Source organism: Triticum urartu, chromosome 2A, assembly GCF_056163025.1.
Source record: "Triticum urartu cultivar PI428250 chromosome 2A, HENAU_Tu73, whole genome shotgun sequence".
In the NCBI taxonomy this organism is placed as follows: domain Eukaryota; kingdom Viridiplantae; phylum Streptophyta; class Magnoliopsida; order Poales; family Poaceae; genus Triticum; species Triticum urartu.
The window spans coordinates 655906675-655921665 of NC_141874.1; the positions used below are offsets into that span (position 1 = coordinate 655906675).

Below are 14991 nucleotides of genomic sequence, written 5' to 3' on the forward strand. Positions count from 1 at the left end.
TAGATCGTCCTCTCTGCGGTGTACTGATATATTGATGGTATATAGAGTTTGTGAACAATTTTTCTAAATGACCCTGATTGGAATACATCTCAACCAACATGTGAAGGTTGGTTGATACTAATGCGATTAATTGTTTTGCCTAGGGCACTAAGCATGTACCGTCTCCAACCAAACGAGAAGGCATGATTGGGAATCAAGCGCAGCTCAAGATGTACATAGCAAAATACTCCCTCTGTAAAGATATATAAGAGCGTTTAAATCACCATGCTTTTATATTTCTTTACGGAGTGAGTACTATAGAAGTGTTTTCATGGCTCCTTGAGAAGGTAACTTCTCTCTCCTGACGAGTCTTGCATAGAGGATATTCCCTAGGTTTCAGGCATTGAAAACCAACGCTCCCTTTCTCCGAAGAGGAGGTGAGCACAACAAAACTCCTGGATTAGTGGCTTCCGAGCAAAATTTTATCTTAACTTTTGAATTGTCATGAAGAACGGTCTGATAAGTTGTTTGATCTTTTGCATGCAGGACACATCGATCTTTTCAGGCTAAACTTTGGTAAATTGTTTTCTTTACCTTAGACAAATGAGGTTGACCTGATCTAGTAGTACAATCCAATTTGCTTTCTTAATCTCTAGTTTCAATGCTCGTGGACGTGAAATTTGATCTTTGTATATATATTTTGGTGAGATACTTATTTTCATTTGATCGCTTGTTTTGCACCTGATCCTTAGGTAGAGTCCTTTGTGAGTGCATTGGTGCATGTGGTTTATTCGGTTTAACTGTTTTAGGTAATGCTCATGGAAACCATAGCTAAATTCCCATTGGGTTAAATCTGTTTGATGTTCATCAACTGTTTTTTTTTAACCAAAGGACCGTAGAAGGTAGAATGATTGTTCTTCACTATTTTCTCAATGTATATAAATTAGAAATTATGTACAAGAAATGAATAAAAGGAAATATTCCTGTGATAAAGGACTGACTAGTTTCATGACAACGTAGTAGTACCGTCTATCTCTGATTAGTGATTACGTCATTGTTCAATACTGTTGTTGATAACTTGCCATCTCTCTCGGTTGGACTTGCTATATACACCCTGTGTTCCTAAATTAAAACGTTTTGGCAGTCCAAACCAGAGGTAGTACTACAGTACGTGTACATGATTATTTAGCCCGTGCAGTACTAGTAGATAGATAACCCACCTTATATACGCTTCAAATCTCAGTCCATGATTGATACGGGCCACCGTAAGGCCTTGTACAATGGGTGATGTTTAGGAGAAGTGTTTAGAGAAATAAACTAGGATTTCCTTAAGCACCGGTGCTTATTTATACAGGATAGACGTTTAACTAAGCGTCTCTTCTATAGAAATAGGCACCGGTGCTTTAGAAAAACCCGGTTTATTTTTCTAAGCACCTCCCTAAGCATCTTTCATTGTACAAGTCCTAAGCCGATTGTTTTTGTGGAGTCCGCTTTACTAGCTAGGCACTCCCGTGGAAGTTACCCGCCGCCTCGACAAACAAACACACAGATCGATCCGTCGCCAAGCAGATTGATCGATGGCGCGGGCACGCGTACGCCACGCCGGCGGCGAGATCACGGACGACGACATCCTTCGCGAGGTCTTCGCGCGCCTGCCGGGCTTGCAGGACCTACTCCGCTGCGCAGCCACCTGCAAGCGATGGCTCCACCTCGTCACCGACCCGGCCTTCCTCCGACGCGTCGGCGTCTGGCCGGAGACGGCGCGCCGCCCGTCAGTCCTCGTCGGGATCTTCTCAGAACGCGTACCCAACCAGCAAGCACCTGCCCCTGAATGACAGCCCTCCCGAATAAGGCTTTGTCTAACCGGTTGTGCGCGTAACTAGTATCTCTGCCGCTTGCTGCTCCATACGAATCCACACCCTTTGCATGCGCATGGCCCCTCTTCCTGTCCTTTTTTCTACTCACTGACACATGCATGCCAACATGAACACATGCATGCATACAACATCTTTCCTCTCTCCTCAAAACTCATTACTTTTAGTTTCCTTTTGACAGTTTAGATGGTTCATATCTTAAAAATAAGATTTTTGTTTTTGAATTTTTTTATATATTTGATCTTCCGGCGTTAAGATCTTTAGAACAAGATCAGTCTTGCATAAATTTTAAACACATTTTTGTTAACCGAAATTGAAATACAATTTTATAGTAGCCTATTAGTGTTTTTAGTGAGGAACTTTACTGGAAACAATGAAGAACTTATAATTTTTATTGTAATGTTCTAAATAAGTAGAACCAGGAGTTGAAGAACTTTCTAAATATTGGGTCTGCACTTTGTAAGAAATACTAAAGAACTTTTCCAAAAATGTATTTGGACCTGAAGAATTTTATGAACAGCTTGTTTGAACTTTTATGAAAAGTTTATGGAACTTTGTTAGAAACATATCGATATTGGACTTGTTTCGTAAAGCTGGTTATGATAAACTCAAATACATAAATGAATTTAAATTTTGCACAATTTACATAGAAGTTTCTCTACTAATATGGTGCAATAGCTAATTAGTACATGAGGCTGAAAAGGCTAGTGAGATTCTTTGTACCCGACCATAGGGTCAACTGATTTGACATGCATGCATGCTTGATGGATGTATTGATTTGACATGCATGCATGCTTGATGGATGGACAAGATATGCGATGCGCGCGCAAGCAGTTAGAAAAAATCCACACTCCAGCCCTCCGAGCTTCCTGAGCCTTCAGGCCAGCGGCGCCCATCTCACCTTCGACTCCTTCGTCCCCAACGACGACGGGCTCTTCAACCTGGCAAGACCACTCGCATCGCGATGCGGCCTTCTCCTCGTGCGCATCATGCCGCCTACCCGGGTCGACTGCTACCACAGCCATGAAGTCCGTGAAGAGCTCCATCTGGTGGTATGCCGCCCTCTGATCGACAGGCAGCGCAGACTTCTACCGCCGCTTTCCTTCCCCACGAACCATGGATATGGGTACTTGGACAGAGACTTGGACTTGGACTTGGACTGGCATCTAACCGGCTGCGCGCTTCTTACCGACGAGGATCATGGTGTCCTTGACGATTCGGATCGGCGACGACGACGACAACCGGCGTTTCAGGTGCTCTTGACCTACACCGGCCGCAGCGGCATCTTGTATGTCTACACGTACTCCTCTTCCACAGACAGTTGGAGCCCGCCCGCCAGGTGTCAACCGGCTTCATACCTCGCCAGGTGTGGACCGTTTGCTGGTGTCGTTGTCCGTGGCACCGCGCACTGGTTGTACATGCAGTGGCGGAGCTTGGGCCAAAATTTTGGAGGGGCAATGAGTTGAGGGGGGGCTAAATTATGAGGTGTGGGCTTATTTTCCTGTTCTTATGGCCCAAATACCTAAGGGTAGTGAGGGATTTCTTCACGGGCTGGGGGGCGGTGGCCCAGGTTGCACTCCAAGAAGCTCCGCCACTGTGTACATGGACGAGACAAGTTTCTACACGCTCAATGCATGCGTTGCCACGGCACATTTTTCTTTCACCAAGATCCCTATCAATGTCCATGCCGGTGAGCAGTGCCGACCACCGTGTCCATGTGTCAATGAAAACGGAAGGTTTTCGTTAGTCAGTATACGAAACCATGGCGTGCTAGAGCTTTGGACCAAGCAAGGACAAGATGACGATGATCATGGCCACGAGAATGGCAAGGGAGGGTGGTTGCGCTCCGACCTGATAAATCTCGGAGGCGAGGAGAAAATAAACCTCGTCTTCTTCGCGGAGAGGAGAGCTGCGCTGCTCGTCAAGCAGCGCGGTGCATTTTTCACCATTGATCTCAAGAGTAAGAAGAAGGCATCCATTGATCTCAAGGGCGAGGAAACGGAGCATTTCAAGGGCACATACAGGTTTGAGCATTTTGATAAAATAGCACACCTTTACTGGGACTTTGCTTCAATAGCACATTTTTCTTGTTATTAGATAAAATAGCACACCTTTAATTAGTAGCTGTACAAAATAGCACAAGTATATCTTTTTGCTACTTCTCCACGTACAGGCCCATATGACATATTGTTTAGGACGAAATTGCCCATCCATCGTTTCACCTGGCTCCTGGTCGATCGATACGATCAAAATCGCAGGAGGCGGACAGACAAACGAACCAATCCACCGCCGCCTCGCCGTGCCTCCTGCCTGGAGCGCCGTTATCTCACCGTTCCTCTTTCACCATTGCACCGCCACCTCGCCGTGCCTCCTGTGCACGTGCTGCTGGTTCTCCCGCCTCTGCCTCATCCAATTTTTTCTCATCTCCCGACGCTCCACATCTTGTTGAGATGATTATAACTGTTGAAATTTTGATCATGTCCATATCAACAGAACTGTACATCAATACATGTTACATCCATCCAATCTGTATTTTGATTACAGCAAGAGGCATCCGCAACGGTACATGAAAACATGTTACATCCATCCAATCTGTATTCTGATTACACCAAGAGGCATCCGCATCCTTAGAAAAATGAAGCGTTCGTATTCTCTTGTGACTGCAGAAGCAGATACATATCAAAGCTTTTAGTGTGTCTATGTGTGGCACTAGTATTTTGAGCCATATGCTATCTTCTTCAGTGAGCACCTACTGTTAGAGATAGCAATTAGAGCAGCGAGCAGTTAAAGCAGGTTCCAGCCAGCACGTACAGGCTAGCAGCGACACACATGCTCCAGTCAGGCCTCCAACGCGGCCAGCAAGCAACCTGGACAGGACCCGCTAGACTGGCAAGGTGGTGGCCGACGAAGACGCCTCCTCCACAGGAACAGGCAGCGTGTGGGGGAGGAGGCATGGCGTGGTGGTGCCGCGGTGTAGAAGACACGGCGACCTGACCGTGCTTCGTCGAGGAACCATGGCAAGGTAACGGCGGCGGTGCAAGAACTGGCAGCACACGGGGAGGAAGCAGGCGAGTTGGCAGCGCACTGGGGGAGGAGGCGCGGCGAGGTGATGGCGATCCGGGCAGGAGGCACGGTGAGGCGGCTGCGCACTGGTTAGTTCGTTTCAATCAGAACCAGAACCAGTGGCAATTTCGTCCTATAAAATATGTCATATGGGCCCGTACGTGTAGAAGTAGGAAGAAGGTAGATTTGTGCTATTTTGTACAACTACCAATCAAAGGTGTGCTATTTTATCTAAAAAAAGAAAAGTGTGCTATTGGAGCAAAGTCTCAGGAAAGGTGTGCTATTTTATCAAATTGCTCTATAGGTGTGCTATTCCAGCGAACCTATGTAGTAGTAGCTGGTGTAGTGGATTGCACCACGGCCTGAAAATGTGTGGGTATAACAAGCCTGTGTTGTACGAGGTGGATTGGTCCACTCCCGTTGTCGGGGAGGCGACATGCATGAGGGCAGATTCATTCATGAATTTGTGATGGACATGTACGTGTGTGTGTTGATGGATCGTGGGCGCGGGATTGAGTGCAAAAGGATGCACCGGAAGAACATTCTGTTGTTTCTTTCTGGGTACATGTGTTGGTAATTTATCTGTGTTCACTCTGATGGCTCTATTTGATGCAGTAAAATTGAAATATATACTATGATCTTTTTCATCTAGAAATCCGGTGCAGCGTTGTCAACTCAGAATAGAATAGCCATGAACCACATGTCTTCAGTAGTGAGGTACTTCCTCCATTCCTAAATAGATAACCCAATTTTATACTGACTTTGTACTAAAATTGGTATAAAGTTGAGTCATCTATTTTAAAATGGAGGGAGTACGAGAGAAGAAACGGGATTGCGGCACGGCCCTTGAGTCTGATGAATAGGAGGAAGAAAGGACTGACGAAATGGTGCATCGCGAAGAAGGTTGTCTGAAAATAGTGTTGCCGCTGAAAAGACGCCGTAAAGTTTGCTCGGGGTTCTGAAAACAGGGGCCATTTCCACACTTTTGTATGAAGGCTGTTAGAGACATTTGACATGTCGGCCGGAGTACCTGGAGCTCTGAACCCGGTAAACAATCCGATGATGTTAGACACATAGATCCGGTTTGCCTGCTTCCTTCACATGCTCCCACTTCATTCTACGATTATCTTTTCTCATTTTTTTTCTTTCTAATATAATCATTCCCTGATTTTAAGGAGGTGGAACCGAGTCTTATTTTGTTCCAATCAAATCAAGCCACGTACGCGCGGGAGCACGGATGGGCACATGACATACTCTTTATCGAAGGAAAGAAAAATGTATACATGTTATTGGGGGCACATGACATGATTGTGCGCCAAAAGGCAACAGCGAACGGCGACGGCGAGATCCATCTCAGGGAAGGTTCGGTGGCATCATTCTCTAATCCACAGGAGAGAACATGCCATGTTCTGCCCTCCCCCGAAGACCCAAGCCCCTGCTGTCCCGCACTGTGGATCATTCCCCTCGCACACAGCAAATGACCTGCCCCTACCACCCCCACCGAACCACGGCCAGGTCCATCCATGTGACCGCCCAACTGCGCATCACATTGCGTTGCCTTGTTGTCAACAGTTGAGCAGCATGGAGAGAGACCAGGCTTATGCATGCATGGATTATAATGTAGATTCTTTCCTGCATGATTAGTCGCTGCAAGCAAAATTGCTCTTCAGACGGCACGCCCAAATCTGAATCTGACCGGACTGTTTGCGTGTTTATCCCATCAGGCCCCATATTTCCTATGTTTTCTTTTACTTTTAACCCTCTACTTGGTTAAAGGATTGTGTACTTCCTCCGTTCCAAATTACTTGTTGCAAAAATACATGTATCTAAAACTAAAATACATCTAGATACACGAGTAATTCGAAACAGTTGTGGTACCGGGGATCGCAGTCAGGAAAGGGAGACATGGGGGAGTGGGTAGGGGTACTGAAGAACCGTGCACGCATCTACTCCCATCTTTACAAGTTATTGCGGCCTCTGCCAACCTGTAGTTGTAGTTGCAGCATATGTGTATGCGCAACCACGAGCTTGACCCATTTCCTCCTCTCGGTAGTCAGTAGGTAGCAGGTACCATATCAGTCTACACGCTCCATTGAATTATCAGTGATGAGCCCGTCCTCTAGCGTACACCCCCCTAGCAATCAGCTCGTAATAACCACCCAAAACAACCTACTGCAGGACTGCCGACTGCTGACCTGACCTCCAACGCGCAGCAGCCAGCAGGATGGATGAGCCTAACCACAACCGTTGGCAGCAAATACTGATTACAATTCGTGATGTCGCGGTTGCCCGCCGGTGCTATACGCTTGGTTTCATTGGACGGTGCCTAGACAATGACAGTGTTCGGAGATCAGAATCGTGTGCTCCAGAGGTGTTTTGCTCGTCGGTTAGTCGCAGATGACAAAACAACAACTGATTCGGTTCATTTCTTCGCAAGCTCACATCAGAGATTAGTTACAATCTTGGCCGTGTTCTTATTGGGTTTAACCACACTCGCTGAAGCACTCGTCGTCTTCGTCTCAATCTAAGCTATGAATTATGAAACACAACAACATATACAGAGATTCCTTCATACAGAGAAGAGAAGGAGAACCGTGGGTTGAAGCGCATACGTACAAGGCTCAGGCAATGATCGCCGGCGCCGGCATGTTATGTCCGGGGGAACACGCCGAGCATCTTGCCCCGGCCGAGGCACTCGGAGAGCTTCTTGGCGCCGTCCACCTCCGCGGCCAGGAGCTCCTGCAGGAACCCGCACGCGCCCGCGGCCACCATCTGCTTCCGGCACCGCCGGGACTGCGCCACGGCCAGCAGAAGGGAAACGGGGAACCGCTTGTCGGCGCCCCGGACGGCCGGGTCCAGCAGCTGGACCGCGTTCACGATGCCCATCTCGTCCTTCTTGAACGCCTTCCGGTGGCTGCTTGCCGCGACGACGAGTGTGGCCAGCGCCCTCGCCGCGGCGTCCCTCTCGCCCACGGCCTTGGCCTCCAGCATCCAGATCAGCCTCGGCATCGCGCCCCCGGCCTCCTTCCTCGCCTTGCTGCTGCTGCTCACGCTGCACAGCTCCGCCAGCGCCATGGCGGCCTCTGTCCGGGTGCTCGCCCTGTCGCTGCCCAGCGCGGCCAGGACGTGGCTCACGAAGCCGGCGGACACGGCTATCTCGGCGATGTAGCGGAAGGTGGCCATGTTGCGGAGGAGCCCGAACGTCGGCGCGAGGCCCGGCGCGTCGCCGCGGCAGGACTCCAGGAAGTCTTTCACGCAGCCGAGCGCGCCTTCCTGGAAAGCCTCGACCTTGAGCCTCTGCCCCTCGTCGTCGTCGCTGGCCGTCAAGTTCTGGAGGCAGCCGAGCGCGAGCTCCTGCGTCCGCGGAGTGCCGAGCGAGACGAGCTGCACGATCAGCGGGAGCGCGCCCTCGTCGCGGAACGCGGGGAGCAGGTCCGGGAACGCGGCGATGTTCCGGAGCACGCCCGCGGCGGCGGCCTGCGACGCCGGGGTGCCGGCGGCGCAGGCCACGAGGAGCGCGGCCACGCCGCCGCGCGCCGAGACGGCCGCCGCCGCGTCCCGCGACGAGGCGGTGAGCGGCTCCAGGGCGACGCACGCCTGCTCCGCGCTGGCACCGCCGGACTCGAGCGCGCGGCAGAGGTGGGGCACGACGGTGCCCGACTCCTGGGCCAGGAACAGGCAGCCGGCGTCGGAGGACGCGAAGGCGGCGAGCACGGACACGGCCTTGTCGCGGGAGGCCGGGAGGAGGTCGCCGGAGTCGAGCATCGCGGCGACCGCGGAGACGGCGGCGGCGGAGTGCGACGCCGGGAGGGACCCGACGGACTCGGCGAGCGAGTCGAGCGCGGCGGCGCGGGAGACGGCGGAGCCGAGCCGGAGGCGGGGGAGCAGGCTGTCGGAGCCGCCGCCTTCGCCCCCGGCGGGGGACGGGGAGACGAGCAGGCGCGCGTCGGCCGCGAGCTGGGAGAGCGAGGCGGCGGACGAGGAGAGGAGCGAGACGGTGTGGAGGTGGCCGAGGGCAGGGCCGCCGCAGACGGAGAGGAGGGCCCCGAGGGCGGAGGCGAGGGGGGAGAGCAGCGGCGCGGAGGGCGGGAAGGCGGGGTGGGAGAGCGAGGCGGAGAGCGAGGAGACGGAGGCGGAGATGGAGGGCCAGTGGCGGCGGAAGGCCGGGGAGGAGGCGGCCGCGGCGGGGAGGTCGGCCAGGAGGCGGAGGCACTCCGCGAGCGCGTCGCCGGTGGGCGGCGGCGGTTGCATGGCGTGGTGGACTGGAGGGGAGGCGGAGACGGAATGGGAGGGGGGACTGGGGAGCGAACTGAAATGCCGAAATGCTGGGCGCGTCTAGTGCGAAATTGCGCTGGATCTGCGCGCCACTAGCGGAGCCAACTACTCTTTGCTACACTTCTAGAAGTCTACACGACTGCTCATTTTACTGTTAGCCATCGTCCAATATTGCAGTCAGACCTTGAGCTGAAGGTCTGTCTACTCTGCAGTATGTCAGTATGTGGGTCCTAAATCGAAGATCCAAGAGACGCCATCTATATCTATATTTATATACCAATATAAATAGACAAAAAAACAGATCCAATTAATCTCGGCCATCAAATTATGTCAATCCAACGACCTAGACTGCTTCAATGTCGAGCGGTCAACACGTTTAGCGTGCAGTTAATTTCATGCCAAATATAGTGCTAATCACGTAATCACACGTAAATAATATCCTACTTAATATCCGCATGCACTTAATATACTTCTAAATTAACGTGCATTGCACGTACACATTAACTAGTTCAGACTAGGAGTACATTGTTTTCTCTTAGGGTTTTTTTCTGAACCTGATAAGTGTGGCACGAAAGCATTGCAACTTTGAACGTCTTTGATGACAAGTTTAGTGACGTGAGGATGACAACTTTACTTGTCTAGTATGTCAACTTCTTTTCGATGCCAAATTTCAGTTTTGTTGTTTGCTTTTCTACGTCAACTTTGATTCTAAAAAACGCCAGGGCGAGCGCTTCATGCCACAAGTGTGGAACTTATCATTTTAGTTTTTTTGTGAGTAAAAACATGCCTTTGAGAGTTGACCGGGGTGATTTTGATGAATTTGAACCAGAATGACAAGTTTAAGGAGTCGTCCCTTTCATTTCAATCAACTAGTTCACGAACCAAAAATGTGCGAAAGAAGTGCATATTTCAACCCCCTCAACAAGCCGCGTCAATGAAAAAAATCAAGTTTTCCAGAAAAATATTAGTTAAAAAACAGGGAAAAAATTCCTAGAAGATGTAATTTGATGATAATTTCTTTTATTTTATGATTAAAATTTTGAAACTTCCATAGAATGCGTAGCATTGTTTTCTTAATGTTTCCCAATTCTCGGGAAATTTGAATTTTGACAAAATTTATTTTTTCTTTCCAAAATTTGGGAAAAAATATTGACAAATTTTTTTTTTGATATTATAGATTTTTCTCCGATTTCTATGATTTTTTTCCTGACGTGGCTTGCTGACTGGATGGTAAACGAGTTGGAATTGGTCAACTGGGTCAAAACCGGTAAACATGGAGGGGAGGGTTGAATCGTGGCCGGTTTTAAGAGTTCGAAGTTGATTATTAGATGGTATTATATTTGAGGTTTGTAGATTAGACTAGGTCAAGAGTTGGCGTTTGAAATACGCACTTCTCTCAAAAAAATTCGGCCAAACAAGTTCATGGACCTCGGGTGCCATTGCCTCGTGAGATGCATATGGTAGCCATGGTCGCATTTTTTAATACTCACAGTGTCACATGGGCTTAAAACCAAACATTGTTTCATGTTGCTTAATTATTCTTATTTTGAGTTGAAATTTCAAGAACCATCTAGAAGATTGTCTTCCCAGCCTGCCACTCAAAGTATATCAACATGAATTAACAGTTTAGAGGTATGTGCAGGTTGAGTAATTCCAGTGATAAATTGAAACTGAAATCAGTTGAAATACAAGAAGTGATTGAGTGATGGGGGTGGCGGCATGTTGACAATTGAAGACTTCGGAACTGTAGTTTGAAAGTTGCATCTCACGAACATGGAAGTGGTAGCACAAACAGAAAATACAATCTTTTGAGTTTGAAGTCGGAGAATGGTGACCAGAGACACTAGATCTCAACATAGATCTATGATTGTTCAAAGAGGGTGGGTTGTAAGCCCGGCGATGTAGTATGCCATTTCTTAAAATCTCCTACTTGGAAAAAAATGCAGGGCTTCGTTATCCGCTCGTCCTTCATCCTTCGTCCAACCTTACATGTGTTTTCCCTTCCTCTCCTTTCCTCTTCCTGTTTGATTTTTTTTCTTTCATCTCCTGTTTTTTTGATCATTTTTTCCCAAAAACCGGATCAACCGTCCCACCTCTTATTAATTTACCAAATACTCCCTATAAAGAAATATAAGAGCGTTTAGATCACTAGTTTATTGATCTAAACGCTCTTATATGTGTTTACGGAGGGAGTAATTTTTTTGGTAAGCCAATAAATGCTTACCAAATAAAATTCTTAACATGGGCAGTTAAGTCACTGGACCTACTAGAATATTTATTCTTAGCTAGAGCGCATAGTTATTCTGAGATACAAAATCATTTTTTGTGAGGGGCGTGCTACGCGTCCACCGGCTGATATCTTTAAAAGATCAGATTGCTCGCGAGCCGTCGGGTTTGCCACACCAAGCGAGCCGAGCGCGTCTCCAGAACTGCAACACAAGTCTTGTTGCAGAATTATTTTTGTAACATAAGTCTTGTTGCAGATTTTTTTTGCAACAGCTATTTTGTTACAAAAAAAATTGCAACTAGGATTTTGTTGCAACTTTTTTCTATAACCGCGGTCGTGTTACAAAAAAATTTCGCAATAGATGTTTTGTTGCAAAACTAGACCATTGCAACACTGCATTTGTTTTTAAAACATAGCCTCTGTTTTGAAACGGTGTTCGATAGAGGACGACATGCAAGCATTCATTTGGACGCGTGCTATGCGACGGAGGTGACGGATGCGGCCACTACGAACCGCCGGACGACGGTAAGCTTTTCCCTTTTTGTTAACACAAAGGTGTGACATATTTAGATTTGCCTAACCACGTCAAAAACTGGTTACTCTACACCAGGGATGAGGGATGACTGGCGTGCACTGTTTTACTTCTGAAGCAATACAAGCTTTGGCTCGTTGCAATACAGTGATACTTCACTGTCATTCAGCAACCAGCACCCCACGTATTCTACAGTATCCTGACATGCAACAGCTTCCGCCATTACTGGCCCTACAAGCAACGCGGCTTCGTCCTTTTCATGGGCGAACATGCATGCATGCGTATTTTAATCTCCGGAAGACATGATAGAGGGGGGTAGGCCAACTGCTTGCCATCCAGGCAGAAAGATGGCGAGGTGAGGTGAGGACAAGGAAAAGACGGGAGAAAGTCGGGAGCTGCAAAGATTTCTGCTTTGAAGCTGTTTCCTTGGATGTGTGGTTCACGTGTCGTGTATGGGAAATTTGTTTTTGCACATACTTTGTTTGTTCGGAAGTGAACTGTGAAGTGATGCAAAATCGGCCTGTTTGCTGGCTCGCCCAGAATGCACGAAGAGGTGACGACACGTCAATATGTCACGGCTGACGAAGAGTTTATTTAGAGTTTAAAATATGCAATAGAAGAATAGTAGTATAATTATTCAGTTTGGGGTGGAACAAGGGTTCTTAATTGACTGCCTGAGCCAATGGGTTTGACCTTGCAAGCTTTGATTACTGGGCTAGCGTGATCACCGATGAAGCACCCGTTGCACGATTAGTTTACAAAACAGTGGTTTTGATTGTTGGAGTATATTGTCCATCTTTTTTCATCAGTTCAGACTTTTGAATTAGTTGATTGCATCATGAATTTAATATGGTATCCGAGTCAGGAGGTCTTGAGTTTAAGACCCTACCAACGCCAGTATTAGTAAAAATGATTCTGCGGCCTATATAAATCCCACGTCTAAGAACTAAATAAGTCTAGATGCGAGGGGAGTGTTGAAGTATATTGCCCACCTCCCTCCATCAGTTTAGACTTTTGAATAAGTTAGTTGCAGCATGAATTCAATATTGCTCACGACGTTTTGACGTCGCTGACCATCTGATTTAGGCTCATCATCTTTTATAAGATTATATGTAATTTAGAGGACATGGCTAGTCAGCGCCCATGCGCTAGCTGGGGCCGGCGAGCACATGTCAATACGAGAAAAAAATAGACTGCCACTTTCTAGAAGAAGAAAATTAGTGTCCCCACCACGTCCCATCCCACGTGAGTCTGAAACCATATAAATTCAAGGAAAGTACATGACATCTTCATTCTAGTAAGGAAGTCAGCTACGATCTTGTCCTACGTGCATTTATTTGGGATTTAAAAAAAATAAAAGCTGCAATTTTTGATTCATGTGTCGAAATTCAGATCCGTTTTCACCGTTGGGTTTCCCGCGGGCGAGTTTTTTCAAAACTAGATCTCATATGGGTAGGTTTCGACAAATATTTTTTTAAGCAACTTTGGGTGATATTGAGGCAACTTTAGAGCTATATGAGAGCAACTTCCTTTTTTTTTTCCTAGTATGACATTCTAGCAACAAAAATTCTTCTAAATTGGTTACCGCGACTACCAAGTTGAGCTCTAAGTTGCCTATCATAAATAGTGAGTATGCTAACACTATGATGTGGAGTATAGCCAACTTGAGTAACGAGGATGGACAACATTTCATAGTATTATAGGCAACTAAGCAGCAATGACATGCAACTAGGCATCATTGGTAGACAACTAATTAGGAATGCCAAGCAACTATAGCACCTACTATAGGCAAATAACTACAAATGACAGACAACTGACTATCAATAGTATATGAATCGATAGTATTATGGGAATTTAGAAACGACGATATATGAGCATCAATAGTAGGCAACTTAGAAGTTATAGTGAGCAAGTTTGGAGAATATTAGACAAATAACCAGGGCACAAAATGCAGTGAAGTTGCCTATTTGTAGCACTAAAGTTGTCCCTCGTAAAAAGAAAGTTGCTTATGAAAAGTGATGTGATGTTACCCATCTTTGTTTCAAAGTTGTTCGTTGTTGCTAGTGAGTTGCCTATCATTGATAACCATTTGCTTTTCATGGAGTGAAGTTTCTTATCTTATTTGTTTTATAATATAAATTCTAATTTAGTCCACACATTGTTCTATGGACAACTTCATAACCATGGTAGACAAACTTAGGATAGATGTTTTAACTACTTTTGCAAATCATGGATAGGTAATAAATAGGACCGTACATGCATAATATATGTTGTATGCACCTTCATAACATGAGTTGCTTCCTTTAATACTGAAAGTTGCCTCCATGTGATGCCAAAGTTGCCCACCAATGATGCTCAATTGCCTATATATGGTGAAAACTTGTCTACCAGGGTTTCTAAATTGTCCATGGGATACTTGTTATGTAAATTCACTGTTACACATCATGCAAAGCAAGTTGCTTCTGTTTAACACTCAAGTTGCCTCATCTAGCATCAAGTTGGCTTTTAAAAGAAAATCAACGAAATATATCCATATGATATCTAGTTTTGAAGATCTAGTCGCAAGAAACCTAACGGTGAAAACGCATCGCAATTTCGAGGATCCATTCAAAAGTTATAACCTTTTGAAATTTTGTGAAACGACATTTAATGCACGAAAGAGATATGAATTAGTTCGTAAACCTACACCCGTTTTTAAGTGCGGACGCATTAATTGTCATTTTCTCTGTCTTGTATTAGACGTATGTCCCTGTCATGTGATGGATTGAGTGTGCGCTCCTATGCCCAAATTGTGCAGCTGCACGATGTAGCATTTAGGTAATTTAGACTTATCATGGGCTACTGCTCATCCTGGACCTGGACTGTTGGTAGGCACCGATTGATATTTCCTGGGAGCCTCTAACTATGGGAGGTCCTATTTGGCAACCTGTGTGTCCCATGACACGGAACAACCCCGCATTTTTTGTTTTTTGTTTTCTTTTTCTTTTTTTACATTTTAAAACAATTTAGGTTTAGAAAAAGGTTCTAAATTCAAAAAATTA

The 14991-nt window shown here is 46.7% G+C and overlaps 1 protein-coding gene and 1 pseudogene across 1 annotated transcript; one reads left to right on the forward strand and one right to left on the reverse strand.

Moving 5' to 3' along the window:
• The first annotated feature begins 1433 nt into the window (after positions 1–1433).
• Positions 1434–3950, forward strand: LOC125537702 (uncharacterized; annotated as a pseudogene).
• A 3364-nt stretch (positions 3951–7314) lies between these two features.
• On the reverse strand, positions 7315–9307 carry LOC125539484 (uncharacterized). The gene has a single exon (XM_048702941.2). The coding sequence runs from the start codon at positions 9165–9167 to the stop codon at positions 7566–7568; it is 1602 nt and encodes a 533-aa protein (XP_048558898.2). The 5' UTR covers positions 9168–9307; the 3' UTR covers positions 7315–7565.
• Positions 9308–14991: the final 5684 nt, after the last annotated feature.

Bases quoted from the DNA above. Each gene is read 5' to 3' on its own strand.
- LOC125539484 (XM_048702941.2), bottom strand. From the start codon at position 9,167: ATGCAACCGCCGCCGCCCACCGGCGACGCGCTCGCGGAGTGCCTCCGC.